Below are 22864 nucleotides of genomic sequence, written 5' to 3' on the forward strand. Positions count from 1 at the left end.
GAATAAAATGATTAAATATGTGCATGAATTATAAAAAGGTCTTATGAAAAATAAGATGAGGTTTCTAGTTGCTGCAATATAATGATTACAGAATAGAGCAAAATTGCAATGGCTATAGGATGAATTTCTGTTTCAGGAAGGTTTTATACAAAAAGTTCTTTGCCGTAGATGAATGTTCTACCATGATTTCCATTTTGTTGCTTTTGGTGTACCGTAATTCCTTAATTCTGTGGCTTCCATCGCAGTGACATGGACAGTAGTGGCTATCCTTCTACTAATGTGTAAACAGTTAGCCCAGTCTCATCGGCAGATTTTGCAGGGATTTTTCAGAAACACTTTAGTGTTTTGTCAAATGCAAAGCAAAGATTACTGCACAAATTCCCTCCCAGTGTTGCAGTTCCAACTTTCAGCTACGTGACAGTGGGTCCTTATCTCTTCTTGTGATAAGTGAATGAGGGCAAGATATAGGCAACATTTTTGGTGCTGAACTGTTCCAAGTTCCTCCTGACTTAGCCTGGTAATATCCATATTGCACAGTTTGAAAAGTCCCTCCGTTACAGCTTTTCTTATCTGTTCAGTGCCAGTGAGGAATTACAGATGTCCACATTCCATCGCTTTATTTATTTATTTTTAGAGATACAGCACAGAACAGGTCCTTCCACCCCAACAAGCCAAGCGGCCATGCAACCCATCTATTTAAAACTAGCCCAATCACGAGTAATTTACAATGACTACTTAACCTACTAACCGGTACGCCTTTGGACTGTGGGAGGAAACCTACGTGGTTATGGGATGAATGTACAGACTCCTTACAATTGGTACCAGAATTGAACTCCGAACTCTGACACCCCAAGCCGTAATAGCGTCATGCTAACGGTTGCTCGAAATTGAGGGATTTGGCAGGTGCAAGAGCCTGATGGTTGAAGAGTAATAAGTGTTCCTGAACTTGGTGGTGTGGGATCTAGGTACAGAATATTGCAGTCATTCACATCTATTGAAGTCATTTTCATCGGCATCTAAAGATGGGAATGCCTATAAGAGCTAAAGAGAAATTCTGCAGATGCTGGAGATCTTGAAAAGCACACTCTAAATGCTGGAGGAACGCAGCAAAACAAGCAGCATCTATGGTGGGAAATTAATAATTGACATTTTGGGTCAAGGCACTTCATCCAGGACTCAGAATCAGGTTTTAGCCTGAAATGTCGACTGTTCATTTCCCTACATAAATGCTGCCCAACTTGCTGAATTCCTTCAGAACTCTGTGCTGCTTCATAGAACCATAGTATATTACAGCACCAAAACAGGCCTTTTGGCATTTCTTGGCTGTGTCGAACCATTTTTCTGCCTAGTCCCACCAACCTGCACCTGGCCCATATCCTCTCATCCAAGTTTTTCTTAAATATTAAAAGTGAGCCCGCATTTACCACTTCATCTGGCAGCTCATTCCACACTCCCCCTACTCTCTGTGTGATGAAGCCCCACCCCCCCTAATGTTCCCTTTAAACTTTTCCCCCTTCACCTTTAACCCATGTCCTCTGGGGGGTTTCTTCTTCCCTAGCCTTAGTGGAAAAAGCCTGCTTTTTTGTTTAAAAAATAAATTGATGTTTGTTTATATTTCTTAAACTGAGTGCATTTAAAGTTTTTTAAGACTTTCAGATTTGAATTTACAATATAATGTTCAAAAGTATTTTTGTACAGTTTTGATTTTCTGTATTTTTCACGAGCACGCCTGAAACATTTATGTTAAGCCTTCGATATGACTGGGCCAACTGCCAAGATCTATTAAATTGCTGGGTTTGGGGGAGGCAGTGAATGTGCAGATCCTGCCTACTTGAGTGGATGATGCCGTGAGTGTGCAACACATCCCAGTGACTTTGAAAGTGGCTGTGGGTTGCAAAGTTGGTATGATGGAAATGTGCACGGTATGTGTGATCCTTATCGGGTAAAGAACAATGCTTGCTTCAATTAAAGTAAAAGCACTTCCATTAACACATTTGCTTTCAAGACATTATGTTCTAAGGCAGGAGTTCCCAACCTGGGATCACAGTCCCCTTGTTTAATGGTATTGGTCCATGGCAAAGTTTGGGAACGATAGGGTCTTTTGAGAGACTTCTAGATAAGTACATGGAACTTAGAAAAATAGAGGGCTATGGGTAAGCCTAGTAATTTCTAAGGTAGGGACATGTTCAGTACAAGTTTGTGGGCCAAAGGGCCTGTATTATGCTGTAGGTGTTCTATGTTTCTAACCCCTGTTCTATTATTTTGATGTGTTGGAACTTGAATATAGTGCATAGTTCTGATCTCCCAGCTCAGTATATGTTGAAGAGGCACTGATCAGGACGTAGATAAAGACGCTCAGTAATTAATGTGGTGGTTAATTCAAGCACACGGACAACAGTTGAGGCTAGATACAAAGACACATTTAAGAGAAAGCTAATTAAACTCATGAGGAAGAATGGAATAGAAAGATTTATGGAAAGAGTTTAACAAAGAGGAGAGGCCTGAGCTATGTTGCAGTGTAAAACAGAAATAGACCTTTTGACCAAGTGACCTATTCCTGTATCAATAAATTGATGGGGATCTGTACAGTAAAAGAAAACACAACTGCCAATAAATATGTACACAGAAAAGTCCTACATATAGCAAATAAATGCATTTTAATTGAGAGATACAACTGCCCAAGAAGAACATCAGGCCTTGGTTTAATGTCTTGACCAAAAGGCCTGGCATGTGCTTAAATCTCAGTAGTGGGCATTCAACCCACAACCTTTTGAATCTCTTACCACTGAACCCTAGCTGACAATTTTAAGTAAAAGAGAAATAATGCTATACAAAGACTAATTGTTATTTCTCTAGTTGAACTTGGAGGTCAAGTCTTGGGATGCTTGCCTTCCTAATAATAACAAACTCAAGCATCCTGTGTGTTAGTGTTTAGGATGTGACATTGTCAGAGCTTACAATAACAGTGATATTCTAGAAACCAAAACACAGATTTAGGAAATTTAGACCATGTTTCCAACCCTGCTTACTTCCGCAATTATTTTCAAATTTCTTTTAACTAGTTCCATATCTGCAGGATCCCCTCTTAAAATGCAACCTTTGTTATCTTCATGATATTTCTGTTTAATTAAGTCCAGCTAGTGCTGTGATTTTATCCTGTGGCATCTTACTCTAGTCGTGCAACCAGATTACTGGCTCTCAGAGGAAGTACAGATCATTTCATTTATTGATTTTTGTATTTCTTTTTTCCTACAAATTTTGTGCTCGTCATATAGAAAGAAGTTAGAGCCTGCAAAGTAACACACTCCCATTTGTTAACACTTGGTACTACCATCAAGCTCTGCCATATTAGGTTAGCTGCAGAACAGATTTCCCAGGCCCTGTAATGCATCTCATTCCTATGTGTTTTATAACATACCGGCGGAATATTTTTCATTTCTCCTGCAATTAAGGATTATTGTGATGTGCATTCATCTGTGTACATTGTGTCTACTTGTTACAGTGTGTTCTAAATACAGGATGCACTACAGCCAAAGATTTTCAGTGGGACTACCCTCAAGTCCACCCTGATGAGGCCATATACTGCTTCTCCTCAAAAAATTGCTGATAAATTAGTTTTCCTTCTGGTAATGTTAGGTAAAAATTTTGTCTCAGTGCATTGATGATATTCATATTTATATATCTATACAATGTAGGAGACCATTTAGCCGTCAATTTACCCCTCAACCATCAGCTCTTGAAGCTTCACTCACCCCAACTATGAACTGATTCCACAACCTATCAAGGACTTTTCAACATGTGTTCCTGATAGTTATTGCTTATTTATTTATTTATTATTATTATTATTATTATTATTATTATTATTATTATTATTATTATTATTATTATTATTTTGTTTTCTTTTTGTATTTCCTTTTTTTTGTATGACACAGTTTGTTGTCTTTTGCAATTAGGTTGTTTGTCCATCTTTGTTGTGTGCAGTTTTTCATTGATTCTATTGTGTTTCTTTGTATTACAGTGCCTGAAAGAAAATGAATCTCATGATAGTATATGGTGACATATATATCCCTGAGTAATAAATTAACTTTGAATTTAATCCCATCCATCCCATTTCACCATTTACTCACATTTCCTCTCAACTCCTCTCCCACCTACACAGGAAAATTTCCAGTGGCCATTTAACCTGTGATTCCCCACATCTTTGGTATGTGGGAGGAAATGTAGGCAGTTAGAAAAAGAACATGCAATCTCCAATGGACAACCCCAGAGATCATGATCAAACCCAGGCCAGAGGAGCTGTAAGGCCTTACCTGCTGCAGCCCTCTGTCACCTCAATACAGCAATAAATTTACAAGTTGAGGTGATGTGTTCTCATCTACCTGCTGCCTGTTTCTTTCTAGGCAGCAGATGTCATTGGTTTGTGAGATGTTAATGAGACGCTGCAGCTCACTCTTTAGCTGGTCATCCACACAGTTGATGCTTGTGGTAAAATCTCTATCAATGAAAGAACAAGAGCACAAGACATATAGGACCACAGGTATATTCCACTACAGGATCTTGACAAACATTTCTTCATTATTGTTGGTTTTCAGTCGTGGAACTCCCCTGGGCTAGTTTCATAGAGAATGTAGTCACCTTCTTGGTTTAAGCAGTGAATGTGGACCTTCATCTGAACATTGCAGGAGTCCAGATGAAGGGTCTTGACCCGAATCATCAACTGTACATTTCTCTCCGTGGATGCTGCCTGACCCCTGCCGAATTCCTCCAGCACTTTATGTGTTATTACCCAGGAGAACATATTTTGCTTAATTTTGCATTATCTAGTTAGCTGGAGATGGGGATACCACACAGCATGTCTCCAAACAAATGTGCATTCACTTCGGATCAAGCAGTAAATTAAGTGGGTGGGTATGGTGAGGAGTTAAGCAGTTATACGTTCTTCGGGAATGAATGGCTTTTTGGATAAAGGAAGGGAGGGCAGAAGTTACAACTCAGCTTGGGTGAATGAGCTTAAGAGAAAGGAGCACAAAATTGAAAGGTGAGATGTGAAAACATTTCAAAACTCTTCTACCTCAATTGGATTCGAAATGTTCATTAAGAACTGCGTAAAGTGTTTCTCAGTTGTACATACTCAGCACCTGCGGACTTTATGGATGGAAAGAGACAAAGTACTGGAGCTATTCTGCTACACATCTCCCTTTGGCACAGCATAATTACAGCTTCATAGAGTAAAATGTATAATAAAAGTGAGTATAAAATTATAGAATTAATCAAGTATAAAAGACAGTGTATTAGATCCCAGACAAAAGTACCTTCAGACCATTTCAGCTGATACAGCATGATGAGGCACCCACTGATGTGAAATTTAAAATGTAGCTGCAAAATTAAGGGTGAATTTCATGAGTGATATAAAAAAAATTGAGGTTTCTTTTTGTTTCTAGTGAGTCTGCCATGCATTGCAATTTTTAAACCTTTTTGCTGTTGGAAAATAACTAACTGGCCCGTCTTCATCTTGTTAATATTTCAGTGTGGTTCCTGTGCATACACTGGGGAGTGTATTCCACATGAATCTTGTCTGCCTGTGCAGAGGTGCCTTTCCCCAGCTGGAAGGCAATATATCATAGGTCTGTCAGGGTTTCAGAACTCACAGAAGACACCCCTTCAGCATATCCCTGCAACATATTTTTGGTACTACTGACCATCTTGTTCCCCATTCTATAGTTGCTGCTCTGGTCTGGATTATTGTCTGCCCCACTTTTTCTGCTCTACAGTGACCATCTGCAAGTTGATTTTGAAAACAGAATCAGAATTTTCACTGTGACAGGAAATCTCTTGGTTCGTGACAGCAGTGGAGTGCAAAGATGTAAAATTATTATAAATTACTAAATAAATAAATAATGCAAAAATAGAATGAGGTAGATTGGCCAAGGTTTTGATCACCCATCTCTTGACTGAGCAATCATTGTCTTCTCCTGATAATTACTCTCTGACATTTTTCAATGTTGAAAGTTGTATAGAAATATAGATTGTTGTCATTAAAACATCCTGTTAATGACAATTGATATAATAAATCCAGCCTTGCTGTTTTTGGACCTTTTAAATAACTCAATGGAAATCAATACTTAAGCTAAACACTGTCATATATGGGTCTAATCAGTCTGTGGATAAAGGTCATTCTGCAGTTCTAAATTAATCCATAAAATTACTTCATTAACAGGACGTTTTACTTTGGTAATAGATCTTTTGTTCTGCTGGTAATTATTGTTACTACCTTACTAAGTACTAAAGAATTACAGTGTGACAGTAAAACGGTCAAAGCCAGGCTCCATTCAAGAGGGCAGGATTCCATTTTAGCTGTGTTTTATTTATGGTCCATTTCTTGCAAAGGTGCCAGGAGAACACAATTTACTAGAAATGAGACAGGCTCTTTACTTTCCTTCATTAAACAGGACGAAGTCTTGTTAAAGGATCCCTTCCAAGCCAGTGAAATATTGTGAAAAGTTGAACCTTAGATTGTCCTCCATTCCCATTCCCGACCCGTATCCCACAGCTACATTTCTCATGACTATTTTCTCCGATCTTTTTTTATACCCTGGCCTTCCACTTGGATTCTTTTCAGCATTTTTGCTCACGAAATGAGTCATTCTTTGTCAGTTATTTTCCGATTTAATTTCAGGTTAATTACAAATGAACTTTTTTCTGAGAACATTGTTCTGTAAGTATTCATACTTCAAGTGATTATCAGTATTGAGTTGCAGAGTGCAATCTATTGATAGAAGGCTTCCATTCAATCAAAGCAGCAAAGTCACGCATCTGATTGAATGTGAGATTTTTACACAATCAACTAACCGAATCCTCTGGCACTGACTTCACAGACTTGGAATTATGTCCATTGCCTGCATTAGCTGCGAACAGCCAAGGTGCCTACTTTCAAGACCACTGTGTGGTGAAATTATGAAGCAACAAAAGAGCCTCAATGCTGGAGTACAGAGTTGGATTTGTCACCACTGACAACACTGTGAACTGAAAGATCACTTAAATACTCTGCCCTTTCCTCAGTAGCAAATATTTGTTGTGTTTATTGGGCTTGTTTCAGTGATGGAAAGCTACTTCAGACAGAGCATATGGGAAGGACACACAGATTTACGAAGCAGCAACACTTCAAGCATTTTAGCAAGACATGGAAGATAGGCCTTATAAAGTTATGGATGTATAAGGTCTTGTCAACTTCTTCCACCTGCATCTCTTCTAACCTGGTCTATTGATCACACTGTGGCCTACTCAACATAGGAGAAGCCAAAGTTCGCAAGACAACCCACCACTGATGTTCCTCTCCCACAGGCACTGACCTATCACCTAGCTTTCTCCTCCCTTTGTTCACCTTTCCATTCCCCTTCGCTACCCCTCTGGTTCTACCATTAAACCGACTAAAATTGCTATAAATTAGCTACCTTTTCTCATCCCTCTCAGCCCTACTTGAGGGTCTTGACCTGGAAAGTTTTCTTATCTTTTGTCTCCATAGCTAATGCTTGATTGTCTGAGTTCTTCCAGCATTCCCTTGCCACTAACCTACTACATTCATCCTTATGCCATTCTGTGTTTCTTAAAGGCTACATTGTAAGTTGGAATCAGATTTACTATCACCGGCATATGTTGTGAAATTTGTTAACCTTGCGGCAGCAGTACATTGCAATACATAATAATAGAAAAAGAACTGTGAATTACAGTGAAAAAGTGTGTGTGTAAAATAGTTAAGTAAGTTGCGCAAAAATGGAAATTTTTAAAAAGTAGTGAGGTAATGTTTATGGGTTCAATGTCCATTCAAATCTCAAATGGCAAAAGGGAAGAAACTGTCCCTGAAATGTTCAGTTGTTGAGTCTGTACCTTTAGGCTTCTGCACCACCTTCCTGAGGGTAGCAATGAGAATAGGGCATGTCCTGGGCGATGGGCATCCCTAGTGATGGACACCACATTTTTGAGGTATTGCTCCTTGAAGATAACCTGGATACAATGGAGGCTGGTGCCCATGATGGAGCTGACTGAGTTTACAACTCTCTGCAGCTTACTTCAATCCTGTGCAGTTGCCCCCCTGCCCCCATACTAGACGATGATGCAGCCAGTTAGAATGCTCTCCACGGTAATCCTGTGGAAATTTTCTAGTTTTAAACAACATACCAAATTTTCTCAAATTCCAAATGAAATATAGTTGCTGTTTTGCCTTCTTTATAGCTGCATCAATATATTGGGACCAGGTTAGATGCTCAGAGATATTGACACCCAGGAACTTGGTGGCTCACTCTCTCCACTTCTGATCCTTCTGAGGATTGGTGTGTGTTCCCTTGTCTTACCCTTTCTGAAGCCCACAATCAGCTCTTTAAGTCTTACTGGCGTTGAGTGCAAGGTTGTTGCTGCGACGCCACTCAACTAGCTGATATATCCCGCTCCTGTACGCCCTCTCGTCACCACTTGAAATTCTGCCAACAATAGTCGTATCGTCAGCAAATTTTAAGATGACATTTGAGCTGTGCCTAGCTACACAGTCATGGGTGTACGGAGAGTGCTAAGCACCCACTCCTGAGGTGTGTCAGTTGTCAGTGTTGATTGTCAGCATGGTGAAGATGTCATTTTCAATCTGCACAGGTTGTGATCTTCCAGTTAGGAAGTCAAGGATCCAGTTTGCAGAGAGAGGTATAGAGCCCCTGGCTCTGCAGGTTTTCAATCAGAACTTTAGGAATGATGGTGGTAAGTGCTGAGCTGTAGTCAATACACAGCACTCTATGTATCAGCTGGCTTTTCTTGGGCACTGGTATGATTATTGTCTTTTTCAAGCAGCTAAGAACTTCTGACTGTAGCAATGAGAGATTGAAAATGCCTTTAAACACCCTGTCAGTTGGTTGACACAGGTTTTCAACACCTTACCAGAGTCTCCATCGGGGCCTTTCGCCTTCTTGAAAGACAACCTGATGTCAGCCCTCCGAGACGGTTATCACAGGGTCACCGGGTGCTATAGGGATCCTCATAACTATAGTGTTATTCTCCCTTTCAAAGCCAGCACAAACGGCATTGAGCTCGTCTGGGAGTAAAGCATCACTGCCATTCATGATAATTGGGTTTTGCTTTCTAGGAAGTAATGGCCTGCAAACTTTGCCAGAGTTGATGTGCACATGATAGGGCCTCCAACCTCGCTCGGAATTGCTCCTTAGCTCTTGAAATAGCCCTTTCCTCCCAGTGCAATAGTCATAGAGCACTACAGCTCAGAAGCAGGCCTTTTGGCCCATCTAGTTGATGCCAAACTGCTATTCTGCCTAGTCCTATTGACCCACACCTGGACATAGTCCACCATACTCCTCCCATCCATGCACCTATCCAAACTTCTCTCACAGGTGTATGTTGCACTGGAACCTGCATCCAGCACTTCCGCTGGTAACTTGTACCACACTCGAAGAAGAAGAAGCTCCCCTTCAGGTTCTCCTTAAGTATTTCACTTTTCACTCTTAAGCTATGACCTCTACTTCTAGTTTAACAAACCTCAGTGGAAAAAAAATCTGCTTACTTATACCTCTCATGATTTTGCATAACTATAAAATCTCCCTTCATTCAAAGGTTTCAAAGGTACATTTAATGTCAGAGAAATGTATACAATATACTCCCTGAAATGCTTTTTCTTCACAACCATCCACGAAAACAGAGGAGTGCCCCAAAGAATGAATGACAGTTAAACATTAGAACCCCAAAGTCCCCCCTCCCCCAAGTTCCCCTCCCTCCCGCACGTAGGTGGCAGCAAGCAACAAACTCCTCTCCCCCCACTACCGGCAACAAAAAGCATTGGCATTCATCACTGAGCACTCAAGCGTGAGCTAAATAACATGAAAGGCATACACCTGCCGTCCTCCAAAGACCATATTGTTCACCTGGCATTTGACATACCACAGGCTCTTCCTCTCTCCCTAATAAGGGAGAAAGAAGTGTCTCTGTTTCATAGTGAGAGGGGAGACATAACAAACAACTCTCTGGTTTACGATATTAAAAGTCCATTGCGTCGCTTTCCAAAGATCTCGGGTCTCTGGGCACACTGCCTTAGATCTTCCATCTCTCACGACGCACCAGTCTTCTGCTCAGACACCAGCCTCCGATCCCCCGTCTCCAAAGCCACGAAAGCTCAGTCCTCCGAAGGCCAGCAAAACTCTTAGGCGGAGCCCTTGGCGTGCCGAACAATGGCCAGTTATGTTGGCCCATTCCCACAAAGAACTGTAGTCAGCGTGTAACTCCAGGTCAGGGTCTTTAATAGAACCCAGAAAGGGAAAAATAGAGATATTAAAGATGGAAAATGAGCTGTTTCCGAAGATGCAAGCAAAGGAGTCTCTGTTAGGAGCCATTAACGCTCCTAGCTCCTAACCTATTCAACATGGTCTTTTAACTCAGGTCCTCTAGTCCTGGCAAAATCCTTGTAAATTTTCTCTGTACTCTTTCAATCTTATTAAAAATCTTTCTCTTTTACACCAGAGCACTACTCAACCAAGATGCTGTGATACTTGAAATTGCAGATACAATGACACGTGCCTGGGTTTGTCTTGGTCACCAGTGTCTGGTGAAGGTGCTGCCTCCAGCTTGAAAATAGGCTGAAGTGTTTAAGGTGTCACTATTGTTATATTTAGTTTTCTTTCCTTATAATAGTTCTGTAATACTCCTTTTCTCTTGTCTCTTTTGTTGTAATATCTTAGACATTGCCTTTAATGTTAAATTATACATATTGCCTGTGAAAACGTAAGAAATCCAAATGGATGAATGAAGCATTGTTCTCAGAGTGTAAGGAGAGGCGAATGGTGTGTACTCTTAAGCTTCCCAGTATGTCTGAACTATGATACTAGAAAATGCATATTCTACTCTGGATCTGTGGCAATCCTAAAAGTGTCATAGATTTGACATGTTCTCTGGAGTTATGGTTCGTCAAGTGCTTTCATTCTGTACGGTATATCCTGTTTCCCATTAAAATAGGATATTACTAGTAATGTACTAAGCACGAATTTGGCAGAGAAAAAAAATAAGGCATTTTTCATAATTTCATTAATTCTCAATGTAAATTGTGCCCAATGAAATATAGTCACAGCTAATTTGAAAGAGGGAGAGAGATAGATTAGGGGGGTGGTGGAGAGGGAGAGGGAACACACAAATAGGGGAGAAAAAAAAAGATGTTTTCAATTCCATTGGAAAGAAAGAGCAGAACGAATTGTGCTAAATTCCTTTGCTCAGTCTAGCTGCAGGAAACTATTCCCAAGATGAGAATTCCAGGACCGTAAGGTGGAATTTCAGCTCAGAATTCCAGAAAGTGCACTACGCTTTATGAGTATTTGCTTGTGTGCAATAGTGTTGGTAGTGGTGACCAGAAAGTGCTAAAACAAGAAATCCACAAGATTTAAACCTGGCATGTGGTACCCTGCTATGAAATGGCACCTGTACAGTGCTGCATTAGTATCAAAGAACTGGAAACTCTGCTAAATGGGTATGTTTGCTTTTCAACGACTGTTCAATAATTAGCATTCTTGTTAAAAAGGATACATATATCCCTTATTTGACAACTATTTATTTGTCACCCACTTTCCTCCCTTAAAAGTAGATACTTGATTCTATTTGCTTATGAATGCTGGCTTCAAAAGATTTTGCTAAGACCTTAAAGGCCAAAATATGACCTTTGAATATTTAAGGATTGTTTGCTTTTTATCAGCTGGCATCTGCCTGTAATCTGCAAGTCAATTTACACTGTCCTTTTGATGTGACCACATGAAAAATTACATAATTGATGCATTTAGTTTGACCCTGTTGTACTTATATAATCAGGCGGAAAGTTCATAGTGAATTATTAGCTTGTGGTCTTCCAGTACAATGGACAAGGAAGGTTTAATGGTGAACTGGGTAAAAATATAATCCATTCCAGCCCAAGGCAGGACCAGATCCTCCAGTTTCATTACTAGAGGACTTTGTATTTTTTCTAACTAAAAAACAAAAGGTTATTAATCATAGGCGAGTCAAAAAGAAGTCACATATCCTCTGGAGTTTGAAGACATTTGAAGTCCTGTACAGCCTGGAGCTGCACTGATCAGTCAGTTGATAAACATATTAGCCAGTACAGGAATTAACTGTCCAGGAGGGTCACAAGTTCACACCCCAGTCTGTCATTTTGCTTTAGTTATAGCATCTCTTTGATGTATCCTTTGGGTTCATCCACACAAGTCATATTTCTTTCCAGCTGACAAATGGGCATCACTGGGCAGGAGCTGTTTGTGAGCTGAGGGACCATCAGAAGGAATTAGGTCGCATGCTTCTTCCACCTCATGGGTCATAAAATCATAGGGAGATCAAACACAGAGACAGCACCTTCACCCGCAGTCTGCACCAACCAATGAACACTAATCCTACGTTAATCCCATTTTTCATTTACCCCCAATTTTCATCATTTTCCCTTGGGTTCTACCGCTCATCTACACCCTGGGGACAATCCGCGGTGGCCTATTAACCTGCCAACCCACGCGTCCTTGGGATGTGGGATGAAACTGGGGCGGCAGGAGGAAACGCGCACATGCACAGAGGGAACATGCGAACAGCGCACAGCCAGTGCCTCAGGACAGGGCTGAACCCAGGTTTCTAACAGACTGACTACACCACTGCTGTTCAGCTCTTGCAACTGACACTTTGCCGTACTAGCAATGGATCTGCTGACTCGATCCAAAAAGTGGTTCGGTATTTTCAAGCTGCTCCACAGGAAGTTGCCTGGTGCAATCATGTCGATGTTAAACCCACTGCCAAGGTGTCTAAGTTGTGCCAGCCGCATCACCTCATGAGCAGTGGAAGGTGTGCCATTGACTGGCCTATTTCTCTAGAACAACTTCTGCATGACCTCGGGCATTTATCTGCCATCATGAGACTGTGCAGCAAGTGTCTACTCATCGTTGTCTTCCACTCCCTTTCTGTCTGTTGAGCACAGCTCTCTGAGCTGGTGCTGTTATCCCAGTAAGGATCTAAACTAGCTGATAGTTTTTTTAAAAAATCCTGCAGGTGCTGGAAATCTGAAATAAAACCACAGAAACCTGCAATCGCTCACCAAGTCCCTGTGATGTCTGTCTCGCAAGGTAACGTAAGAACATCCTTCAAGGGGTTGAAGCCTCACAAGGTACCATGTACTGATGATGTGCCTAGTAGGGAACTGAGACCTGTGCCAACGATTCGTGGGAATATTTAATCTCTCACAGCAGTAGTTAGAAGTTCCCACTGGCTTCAAAAAGGTGACAATCATATCAGTGCCCAAGAAGAGCAAGGTGAGCTGCCTCAACAGCTATCACTCACATCTACTGTGCTGAAGTGCTTTGAGAGATTAGTCATGGCCAGAACCAGGACTTGCTGCAATTTGCTTTTCACCATAATAGAACAACAGTGGATGCAATCTCATTGGCTCTTCACTCGGTCTTGGATCGCCTGGACAATAGTAATATCTGCATCGAGCTGCTGTTTATTGATTACTGCTCAGTGTTCAGTGCCAGCATACCATCGATTCTAATCAATAAGCTCCAAAACCTGGGCTTCTGTACCTCCCTTTGCAATTGAATCCTTGATTTCTTCACTGGGAGATCACAGTTAGTATGGAAGTAAAATAACATCTCCTCCTCAGTCAACACTAGTGCATCTCAAGGATGTGCATTTAGCCCGCTGCTCTACTCTCTCTACAGCCACGACAGCGTGGCTAGGCACAGCTCAAATGCCATCTGTAAATTTGCTGATGACACAACTGCTGTTGTCAGAATTTCAGATGGTGAAGAAGAGTCGTACAGGAGTGAGACAGATCAGCTGGTTGAGTGGTGTCACAGCAACACCCTTGCATTCAGTAATATCAAGGAATTGATTCTGGACTTCAAGAAGGAGGTCAAGGGAGAACAACAGTCCTCATTGAGGAATCAGCAGTAGAAAGGGTGAGCTGTTTCAAATTCCTGGGTATCAACATCTGTGAAGCCCTATCATGTGTCCAACGTATTAATGGAATCAGAAAGGAGGCATAACAGTGGCTATATTTCATTAGAAGTTTAAGGAGACCTGGTATGTTACCAAAGACTCTCTCAAATCTCTACAGGTGTACATTCTAACTGGTTGCATCACCAGCTGGTATGGAGGGGCCTCTGCACACTGACATCCCTCCAATGTAATCTAAGATTTGAGAGTGAGCCAAGTTGTCAATGGCAAATGAGTCAGTGAATTAAGTAAATCTTTGCTTGAAGCACACAGTTTGGCTGCTGAATCTTCAAACAATTTGAAAAATTATTAAAAGTTTGATGAAGCCTTTGGCCTAGAGTGGTCAGCAAAATTGAGACTGCTGATTTGGCATTCCTCGAGAATATATCCAGCAAACGGTCAGTGGAAAGCTGTCCAGTTAGAAGCCAATTTATTCATGGATGACTTGTCACTCTATGACGGTTAAGAACACACTCATCAACAACACGGGCAGTGACACATTTTTGTATGCGCTCCAGGTTGCAATTTGACTTGCATGAACTGCACAAATATTCATGATCTGGGCCTGTATATCAACATCAGCTGAAGAAGTCATTTTATACAAAATGTTGCAGGGAATAGGAAAATTAAAAAGAGTACTTAGATTCTCAAAGCAAACTTTACAGCAGAACTATTTTGTAAACAAATACGGAATCCAATTTGAGCACATTAATGATCTATGAAAATATTGCAATTAAAGACCTATTTAACTTGATAGCATTGTCTCAGGGATAAATTTTTGGTTAGGGCACCAGCTGGAATTTGCTGTTCCTTTTCTATTGAGGGTACGGAGTGTGTATGTCTATGTGAGAGGACTGCTGGTTTAATGCCTTATCCAAATGAGGGCTTTACCTACAATGTAGTCACTGTCAATACTCTGTTGAAGTGTGCGGATGTGCTTCTCAAGTCTTGGCTTAGAGCCCAAACCTGCAGATGGAACATAAAACATTACAACATAGTACAGACCCTTTGGCCTATGATGTTGTGCCTACACTAAGATCAATCTAACCCTTCCCAACTACATAGCCCTCCATTTTTCTATCATCCACGTGCCTATCAAGAGTTTCTTAAATATTCCTGTTGTATCTGCCTCTACCACTTCCCATTGCACTGTGGGGGAAAAAAATTTACCTCTGATAAGCACCTCTATACTTAGCTGCAATCACCTCAAAATTATGCTGCCTCAAATTGGCCATGTTTTGTTTGACTCCAAGATAAGAGCATCCGGTATGAGGCAGTATTGGCAGACAAAGAACAACACTAATGGGCTCTTCTGACTCTATTCTGACCAAGTTGCCTGTCAGAGGTACTCCCTTTAACTGCATTTGGCCCACGTCCTTTTAATGTTATTTTTTCCCTGTCCATGTGCTTGTCTAAATGCCTTTTAAACAAGTGAATTGTGTACAACTGAAGTTCAAGCGCCTACAAAAGTTTCTGGAAAATACTGCTTTAATTGAATGATGTAGATTGTTTTTTGGCAGGCTTTGATTTGTAAACTAATCCAAGTGTAATATGACCAGTTGACACATTTATGAGGATGAGGAGCGCAGGTGTGAGCCAAATCCTGGACATGATATCCAGTAAGGCTGAATCTGCCAAAACTCATTCAGTCAATCTCATGTAAATATCCGCTGGCGGCTCTTCAGTGCAAATATGGTGCAAAATAAAAAGCTGTGCACTTGTGATTGGAAATTAATGTCCAGGTTTCCAGTGGAGCTCAAGTCTGCAGCAGATAAATGAAACTGCTCAGTTCACTCACAGGGAGTTGCACTAGTTCGTTCCTAAAGCAGCATCAGCTGGAAAATCAGATCCTGGTAAGAGCCACGTTTGCCTTAAACACCGGTCCAATTTCCAAGAGCCAGCTGCCAAATTCTTGAGAAGATTTATTAAAGATGAGACAAAGGGAGAGAGTGGTCAGTCATGATGGGAGGAAGAAACCATAAAGATTTATGACTGATGTGGAGAGGAGTCTGACACTGAGTTCAAACTCCCTCACTCTCAAACCGGGACCTGGTTGGGCAGCTAAGGCAGGTCCTCTGCCTTTGCTTCCTTGTGTGCCTTGCACAGAGAAAGGGAAGACCTGACTGAGCCAACATCCCAGCAAAGGCTGTGGTTCAAGTCATTGCACAGCTTTGGAATGGCAGAGATCAGGGGTCCTCATGAGAAAAAGAGTATGCTTGGAGAACATTACAACCAGTCTCAAACCTTGTGGTCCAGCACCAAAATGAGAAATCTGCAGATGCTGGAAATCTAACCAACACAGACAAAATGCTGGAGGAACTCAGCAGGCCAGGCAATATCTATGGAAATGAGTAAAGAGTTGACATTTCCTAATGGGTATCACCCTGAAATGTTGACTGTTTACTATTTTTCATAGATGCTACCTGGCCTACAGAGTTCCTGCAGCACTTTGTGTGTGCTGCTTCGACTAGCACCAAGGTAGGAGTAAGAACTGAGTGTGTGACATCTTCACTGGCATCAGGGAAGCATTATTCATTACTGTCAGCATGACTGGTGTATTTGTCAAGTTCATTAAGATCTACGCTACCATGTAAGGGGTGACTAAGCATCAGACAGCATCACTTCCTAAATGATGGACCTCAGCACCTGTGGCAGTAGAGAGCAGACCTTTCACTTTACAGGATAAAAGGTTGTTTGTGTCACTAGCACCATGGTATTTACCTCAACAGAGTCAAATATTAAGAGGAGATTATACACAGCGGTGAATATTATAACACCTGTTCAGAGTAAAAGGTCAGATAAATTTGTACCTCAGCTCCAGAATCTTGGATCTTTGCTGACCAAAGTATCCAGTCTTTCAGAATCTAATGGACATCCATTCCATAACATAGCTCCATTTAGATCTATAGGCTGAAGTTTCATCTGTGGTTCAATCCAGAATTTGTAGTCAAAGCTGATTCTATTGGCCAATTTCAAAAAAAAATCTCCTATCTTATTAAAATATGCCAAAATTCAAAATGGACATAAACTAGTGGAAAGAGTCTGGCCTTTATTGAAATGCCGGCCCACAGCAGTGTGTTTCTTTCTCGAGCCTTTAAAAACTAAAACAATTTGATTCATACAGCCATCATTCATGTATTATCAGGAACACTAAAAATCTGCAAGAGCATTGCTTTTCAATTTTTAAGGTGATATTCTTTGCTTCAGGGAGCGCAAAGTGCAGAAACAAATATCACTGTGATGATTGTACGCTCTGGTATCAATTGTTTGGTGACAATAAAGTAAAGTATCTAAGTATCTAAAAGAAAAGCATGTAAAGAAATAAATGTACAGAGTAGGTCTCACCAAAGGTACATTTCCTAAAATATGCTCATGATACTCAAACTAAAATTTCTGCTATATCCAATGATTTAGACCTATTGATAAGCAAAACAATGCTCATGTTGGAAAGATTCATGAATCAAGAATGGGTGAGGTGTTGGATGGTGATGTTAGATTGAATCCAAGTTGCATTGTCTGGGTAGAAGAGCAAAAACGTCCTTATCAAGTTTAAGATCAAGTTCTGGCTTATTGTCATTCAGCCAAATGAAGAGACGTTCCTTGGGAACAAGGTCCACATCACAGTACATATAACTCACACACGTAACACATAAAGTAATACTACTACAAATAAATTAACAAATATTAGGTGCATTTACAACACAAGTTTAAAAAGTAAACAGTATAATGCTGATGGCACGTCATACATGATGAGACCTCGGTGGTGTCAGGGAGTTCAATAGTCTTAGAGCCTGGGGTACAAGCTGTTTCCTGTCCTAAGCAGTGGGTGCTTTATTCAACATCTATTTATGCTGCATTGACCTGGAAGAGTTAAGCAGGATGGGAAGGAATGCAACTATGTTGTATTCATCCACAGCATAGTAAATTTTAAATTGTTCCATTCAGGCCGAAAGATTTAATCACTGTGGGGGATGTCTTACTCTTATAGGATAACATGGGATAACAAGGGAGGGGGGAGGTCACTCTGCTTGGCAGTGAAACAATCTCAGGTTCTGGGGCCTCCTCCATGGTGGTTGTAGGAGTTGACTCAGGGACTGCAAGAAGTGGTTCTGACAGCTTTGGATACCTCTCTTCTCTGACAATTGACTCTGCTGTCCTCAACTGATTGATGCGTCATCTCCAAATGATATCAGGCGCAGTCTCCAGTGTACAGAAGGGTGGTCCAGCTCTGTCCTTAATCTTTCCAAGTACCCACATTGGATCACCTCTGTAGTCCCTCACCAGGACTGCTTGTCCAGGAGTGAACCATTGAACTTTCTTGTTTGAGGAACCCTCAGTTTGTATCAGTTGTTTATCCTGCATACCCCTTTTGAGATTGTTCTTGAGGAGATCCAAGCATGAGCACAAGGGGTGACCTAGCAACAGCATAGCTAGTAGGTTGTTGGTTGTGGAGTGTACTGCATTGCGGTATGCAGGGAAGAAATTGGCAATTGGTTTGAGTGTAGTGACTTCCACTGACATTGCTCACAGTGCATTCTTTACCTTGGACAAACCTTTCCGCCAAGCTATTTGTAACTGAGTGGCATGATAAATTCTACGCCTTTTTCTATTCATTTTCAAGAATGACTGAAACTGTTCCATAACAAATTGTGATCCATTGTCAGTAAATAACTGTTCTGGAACACCAGTCCTTGAGAAGAGGTTTCTCAAAACATCAGCAGTATGCGAGGCTGTGGTGAAGGCTTTTGGAAACACTACTGGATACCACTGCTACCAAGAAATTTATTCCCAAATATTAAATACATGACAATTTCGTTTGTGTTGCATAGGAGCACCAGTATAGTCTTTTACTGAATAATCATAGGCCACAAAGACCTAAAGTTGCTTATACTACTAAGCTGAGTAAATCTTCAGTCCTCTCTAGCTTAATCTCTTCCTTCAAACACGCGTTCCCTTGCCTTCCCCCTCCCCAACACAGAAACCTGCAAATTTAGCTGATGTCTTCTCCCTTCCACTGGTGCTCAAAGAGTCTCATCTCTCACCCAACCATCACTACGTAGATCCCATTCCATTTCAATTGGTGGTTTGATTCTTCGGCATGCCAGCAAGCACATTGTTTTGTAGGTATCCTCCCTGACAATTATGAGTCTGTTCCAACTCCTCACCACCACACCCTCCCCATCAGCGCTAACAAACCTCCCCCCCATCCCAAAACTACTTTGTGACTTTACTGTTTGCTCTCCATTCACATTGTAAGCACCTCCATGTCTATCAACACCAGTGAGTTAGGGAGGCAGATCTTTACCCAATCTGCTCTTATTTATTCATAAAATCAAATAAACTGAAGATGAAGTTTGTCAAAGTTCAATTTTATTGTTCATTAAACCATACACATGTATCCCACTAAATGAAAAAACGTTCCTCCTGACCAAGGTGCACAACGTAATACATATAACTCACACACATAAAGTAATATTACCACAAATAAATTAACAAATAATAAGGTGCATTTATGACACAAGTTAAAAAGTAAACAGTACAATGCTACTGACGTTTTATGTATGATGTAACCTAGGTGGTGGCAGAGTTCAGAAGTCTTGTGGCCTGGGGAAAGAAGCTGTTTCCCATTCCAACAGTTTCTGTCCTGTTGTTATGCTACCTCCTGGCTGATGGTAGGGGGTCAAAGAGATTATTGGTGGATGGAAGGGATGACGGACAATGCTAAGGGCCCTGCATACACAGCATTCCTGATAAATATCTCTGATGAATGGAAGAGAGACCCCAATGATCCTCTCAGCAGTTTTCTCAATCCTTTACAGGGCCTTGCAGTCAGATGCCTTACAATTGCCATTCCAGATAGTGATGCAAGACACTCTCAATGGTGCTCCTGTAAAAATTGGTTAGTATGGGGAGGAAATCTAAAAAATTTTTTAAAAACAGAAAATGCTGGAAGCGCTCCGCAGGCTGGGCCACAGCTGTGGGAAGAGAAACCCAGTTAACATTTCAGTTTGTAGACCCTTCGACAGACCTGGGAAGCATTCCAAAGCAGGTCATTAATCTACAAGAAGGGTAGGGAAGGGGAGTTGTCTCTGATGGGATGAAGCCATTGGGATTGGCTGTAAACAAAGTTGCTCGTTCAGTGAGTGAATGAAATAGAGGCAAGAATAGAAGCTTCAAAATGCAGTGCAGGAAGAGATCCCTGGTAGGTCAGATTGCATATGTCCTCTGCTTTAAAGTCAAAGTCATGTTGAGTTTATTGTCAAATTTACAAGTACATATATGCACAGCCTGCAATGAAAAATTTACTTGCACCAGCATCACAGGCACATAGCATCAAATAAGCAGCATTCACAAGAAAAACGTTAACATAAATCATGTTTTTTTATGAGAAAGAACACTATTAGAACCAAAAAAAACTCCACTTTAGTGCAAAATGATCCACACAATCATTATGCTGCTAAATTGTAGTGGTTAGGGTTATACCAGTCAGTTCAAGAACCGAATGGTTGAAGGGAACTAGCTGCTCTTTTATCTGGAGGTGTGGGACCTTCTGCCTGTTGTAACTCCAAGCGTATTTATGTTCTTTTGTCTGTGTTCTCACTTGAACTGAGTCCCAGCGGACACATTCTTCCACTCCAACTTCCCTGTACCTCAATGAGTTCCCAGTTCTGACAAAGAACCTTTGGCCAGAAACGTTAACTGTTTCTCTTCCCACAGATGCAGCCTGACTTGCTGAGTCTTTACATTTTCTGTTTTGTGTTATTTTTGAAATAAGTATGTGGCTAAATACAAGATAAGTGTATATAAATCTGCCTTGTCTTGTCCTCATCATTCAAATACTCTACCTAAAAACTATCTCTGAGAAAGCTGAGGGATTCCATATTCCTACAATTGCAGTCCAGTAAAAAGTAACACCTTCTGAAGACAAGTGGGGAGAATACTTGTATAGGGAGCAATAAAGGTAATGTCTTTCAATTCAAGTGGCCCCTTGATCAAAATCTAGAGATTACTTTAGAACAATGATGATACTGAAGTAACTATTAGCCTTCAAGCGAAGATGCAATAACCACCACTTTAGGGCGATTGAGCTGTGCATATTAGAATGCGCTCTTGCTCTCTCTAATGCAGCATTAGTAATCAGATGTAAATATTGTATTAGTTGTTCCACAAGTTAATGAGGCTCTTGTTTCGTTCACAGGGATCATCTGTACAGTGTGGATTTGGATGCACCAGTGGCAGACGAAATGCTTTATAACAAAGTAAGTACAGAATCAACATAATAAACAGCTCTGTAATGGATAATGTGCAGGTCCAATAGGACAAAAAAAAACCTTTGCTATTGTGTTAATCGCCAGAAGGATCTTTTGCATTTGACCATCTTTTGCAGTTGTTTATGCTCTTGTGTTGAAATGGTTATTGAGGGATGAATTAAAGCTACCCCATTCTTTTGCTGGTGTGATTAGATTACTGATAGTATTGTTTTCCAACATATCTCCATTTTCTGTCATTTTCATTCACTGCAACTAATTCACTTGAGAATATCAAAGCCGCAAACCCAATTAACTCATGAATCATAGAAATTTGATGGGATGATGTTTTGTCTTCCATCTCAGTAGGTGCCTGTGTATCTTTTTTCCTTCTTAGCCATTTCCTCAGATCTGTGGATGCTCCAATACACTACTCAAATGGGAAAAACTTTGTTGTTTCTCCTAGTACAACACAAAAGGAAACCACAGGAGTGTTTTATCTCTTGAAGCTGTTACTTTAGTCTCATTCTCCTGTATATTCTCTCCTAACCCTCCATTTGTTCCTTCTGCCGGTATTTACCCAAGTCTCTTTTGAAAGTTACCATTTATTCTGCTTGGGTGATATGGTCATCTAATTTATGGCTTAAAGTTAATTCTCAATTTCCCACTTTTTGCTGATTATCTGGTATCCTGCTTTCAAATCTCAAGTTTATTTAAGGATTTTTTTCCCCCAAAGAATTCAATCAAAGCATCACAGGAAGGATATTGAGTATTTGTAGATGGTGCAAAAGAGGTTCACTGGGATATTTCCTGGATTAGAATACTATCTAAAAGGCAATGTTACTCAGATTTAGATTGTAACTTAGGCTACATCCACACTGAGTCAGTGAATTTTGAAAACGCTGGTGTCACGAAAAAATGATAGGCGTCCACACCAGGCATTTCTGAAAATACTTCCGTCCACATTAAAACGGATATTTGGGCGAATCTCAAATGGCAAATGTTCCATGTGCCTGCACACTAGGCACATGCGCAGGACACAGCTACAGAAAACAAGCGAAGAAGAAACGGTATACTATTTCCGTTTCCTCCTCTTAGTTCAAGAAAACAATGAAATGCCATGCTGCCGCCACCATCTGTACCAGCTCATTTTAAAATAACTCCGGTTACCCCGTACACACTACACCGGCCAGCCGGCGTTTTCAGATTTACACACTCTGGAGAGCGTTTTAGCAAAGCTCTGTTTTCGGGGGAGGAAGACACCATTTCAGTGTGAACGGAGGGTCAAAGCGAAGAGAAAAAGCTTCGGTTATGGTTTTACCTGGTCTTGTGTGGACGAGGCCTTAGACTTTGATGGTTTTCCCAGGAGCAATAGTCTGTTCCCCTGTGTGAGAGATGTCAAATGCTTGAAGGCGTAGCTTTAAGGTGCGAAGGGTTAGGTTTATGGGAGGTCTACAAGGCATTATTTTTTACATTGTAGGTGTCTGAAACATGCAGCCAGAGGAAGTGGTGGAAGCAAATATGATGGCATTTAGGCAGGCACGTGAGCAAACAGGGAATGGAGCTGTATAAAACCTGTGGAAGCAGATGAGATAGTTCAGGTTGGCATCATGGTCAGCACA

At 40.9% G+C, this 22864-nt stretch overlaps 1 protein-coding gene across 10 annotated transcripts in view; it reads left to right on the forward strand.

Annotated features, from left to right (window-relative positions):
• Window positions 1-22864, forward strand: part of sema6bb (sema domain, transmembrane domain (TM), and cytoplasmic domain, (semaphorin) 6Bb) — a 533030-nt gene that overhangs the window by 271604 nt on the left and 238562 nt on the right. For all 10 annotated transcript variants that reach the window (XM_073068714.1, XM_073068715.1, XM_073068716.1 and 7 more), the window contains one exon: window positions 21194-21254. In XM_073068714.1, the coding sequence (XP_072924815.1) occupies window positions 21194-21254 (61 nt within the window). The remainder of the gene's footprint in view (window positions 1-21193; window positions 21255-22864) is intronic.

Source organism: Hemitrygon akajei, chromosome 16 (assembly GCF_048418815.1).
Source record: "Hemitrygon akajei chromosome 16, sHemAka1.3, whole genome shotgun sequence".
NCBI lineage: Eukaryota > Metazoa > Chordata > Chondrichthyes > Myliobatiformes > Dasyatidae > Hemitrygon > Hemitrygon akajei.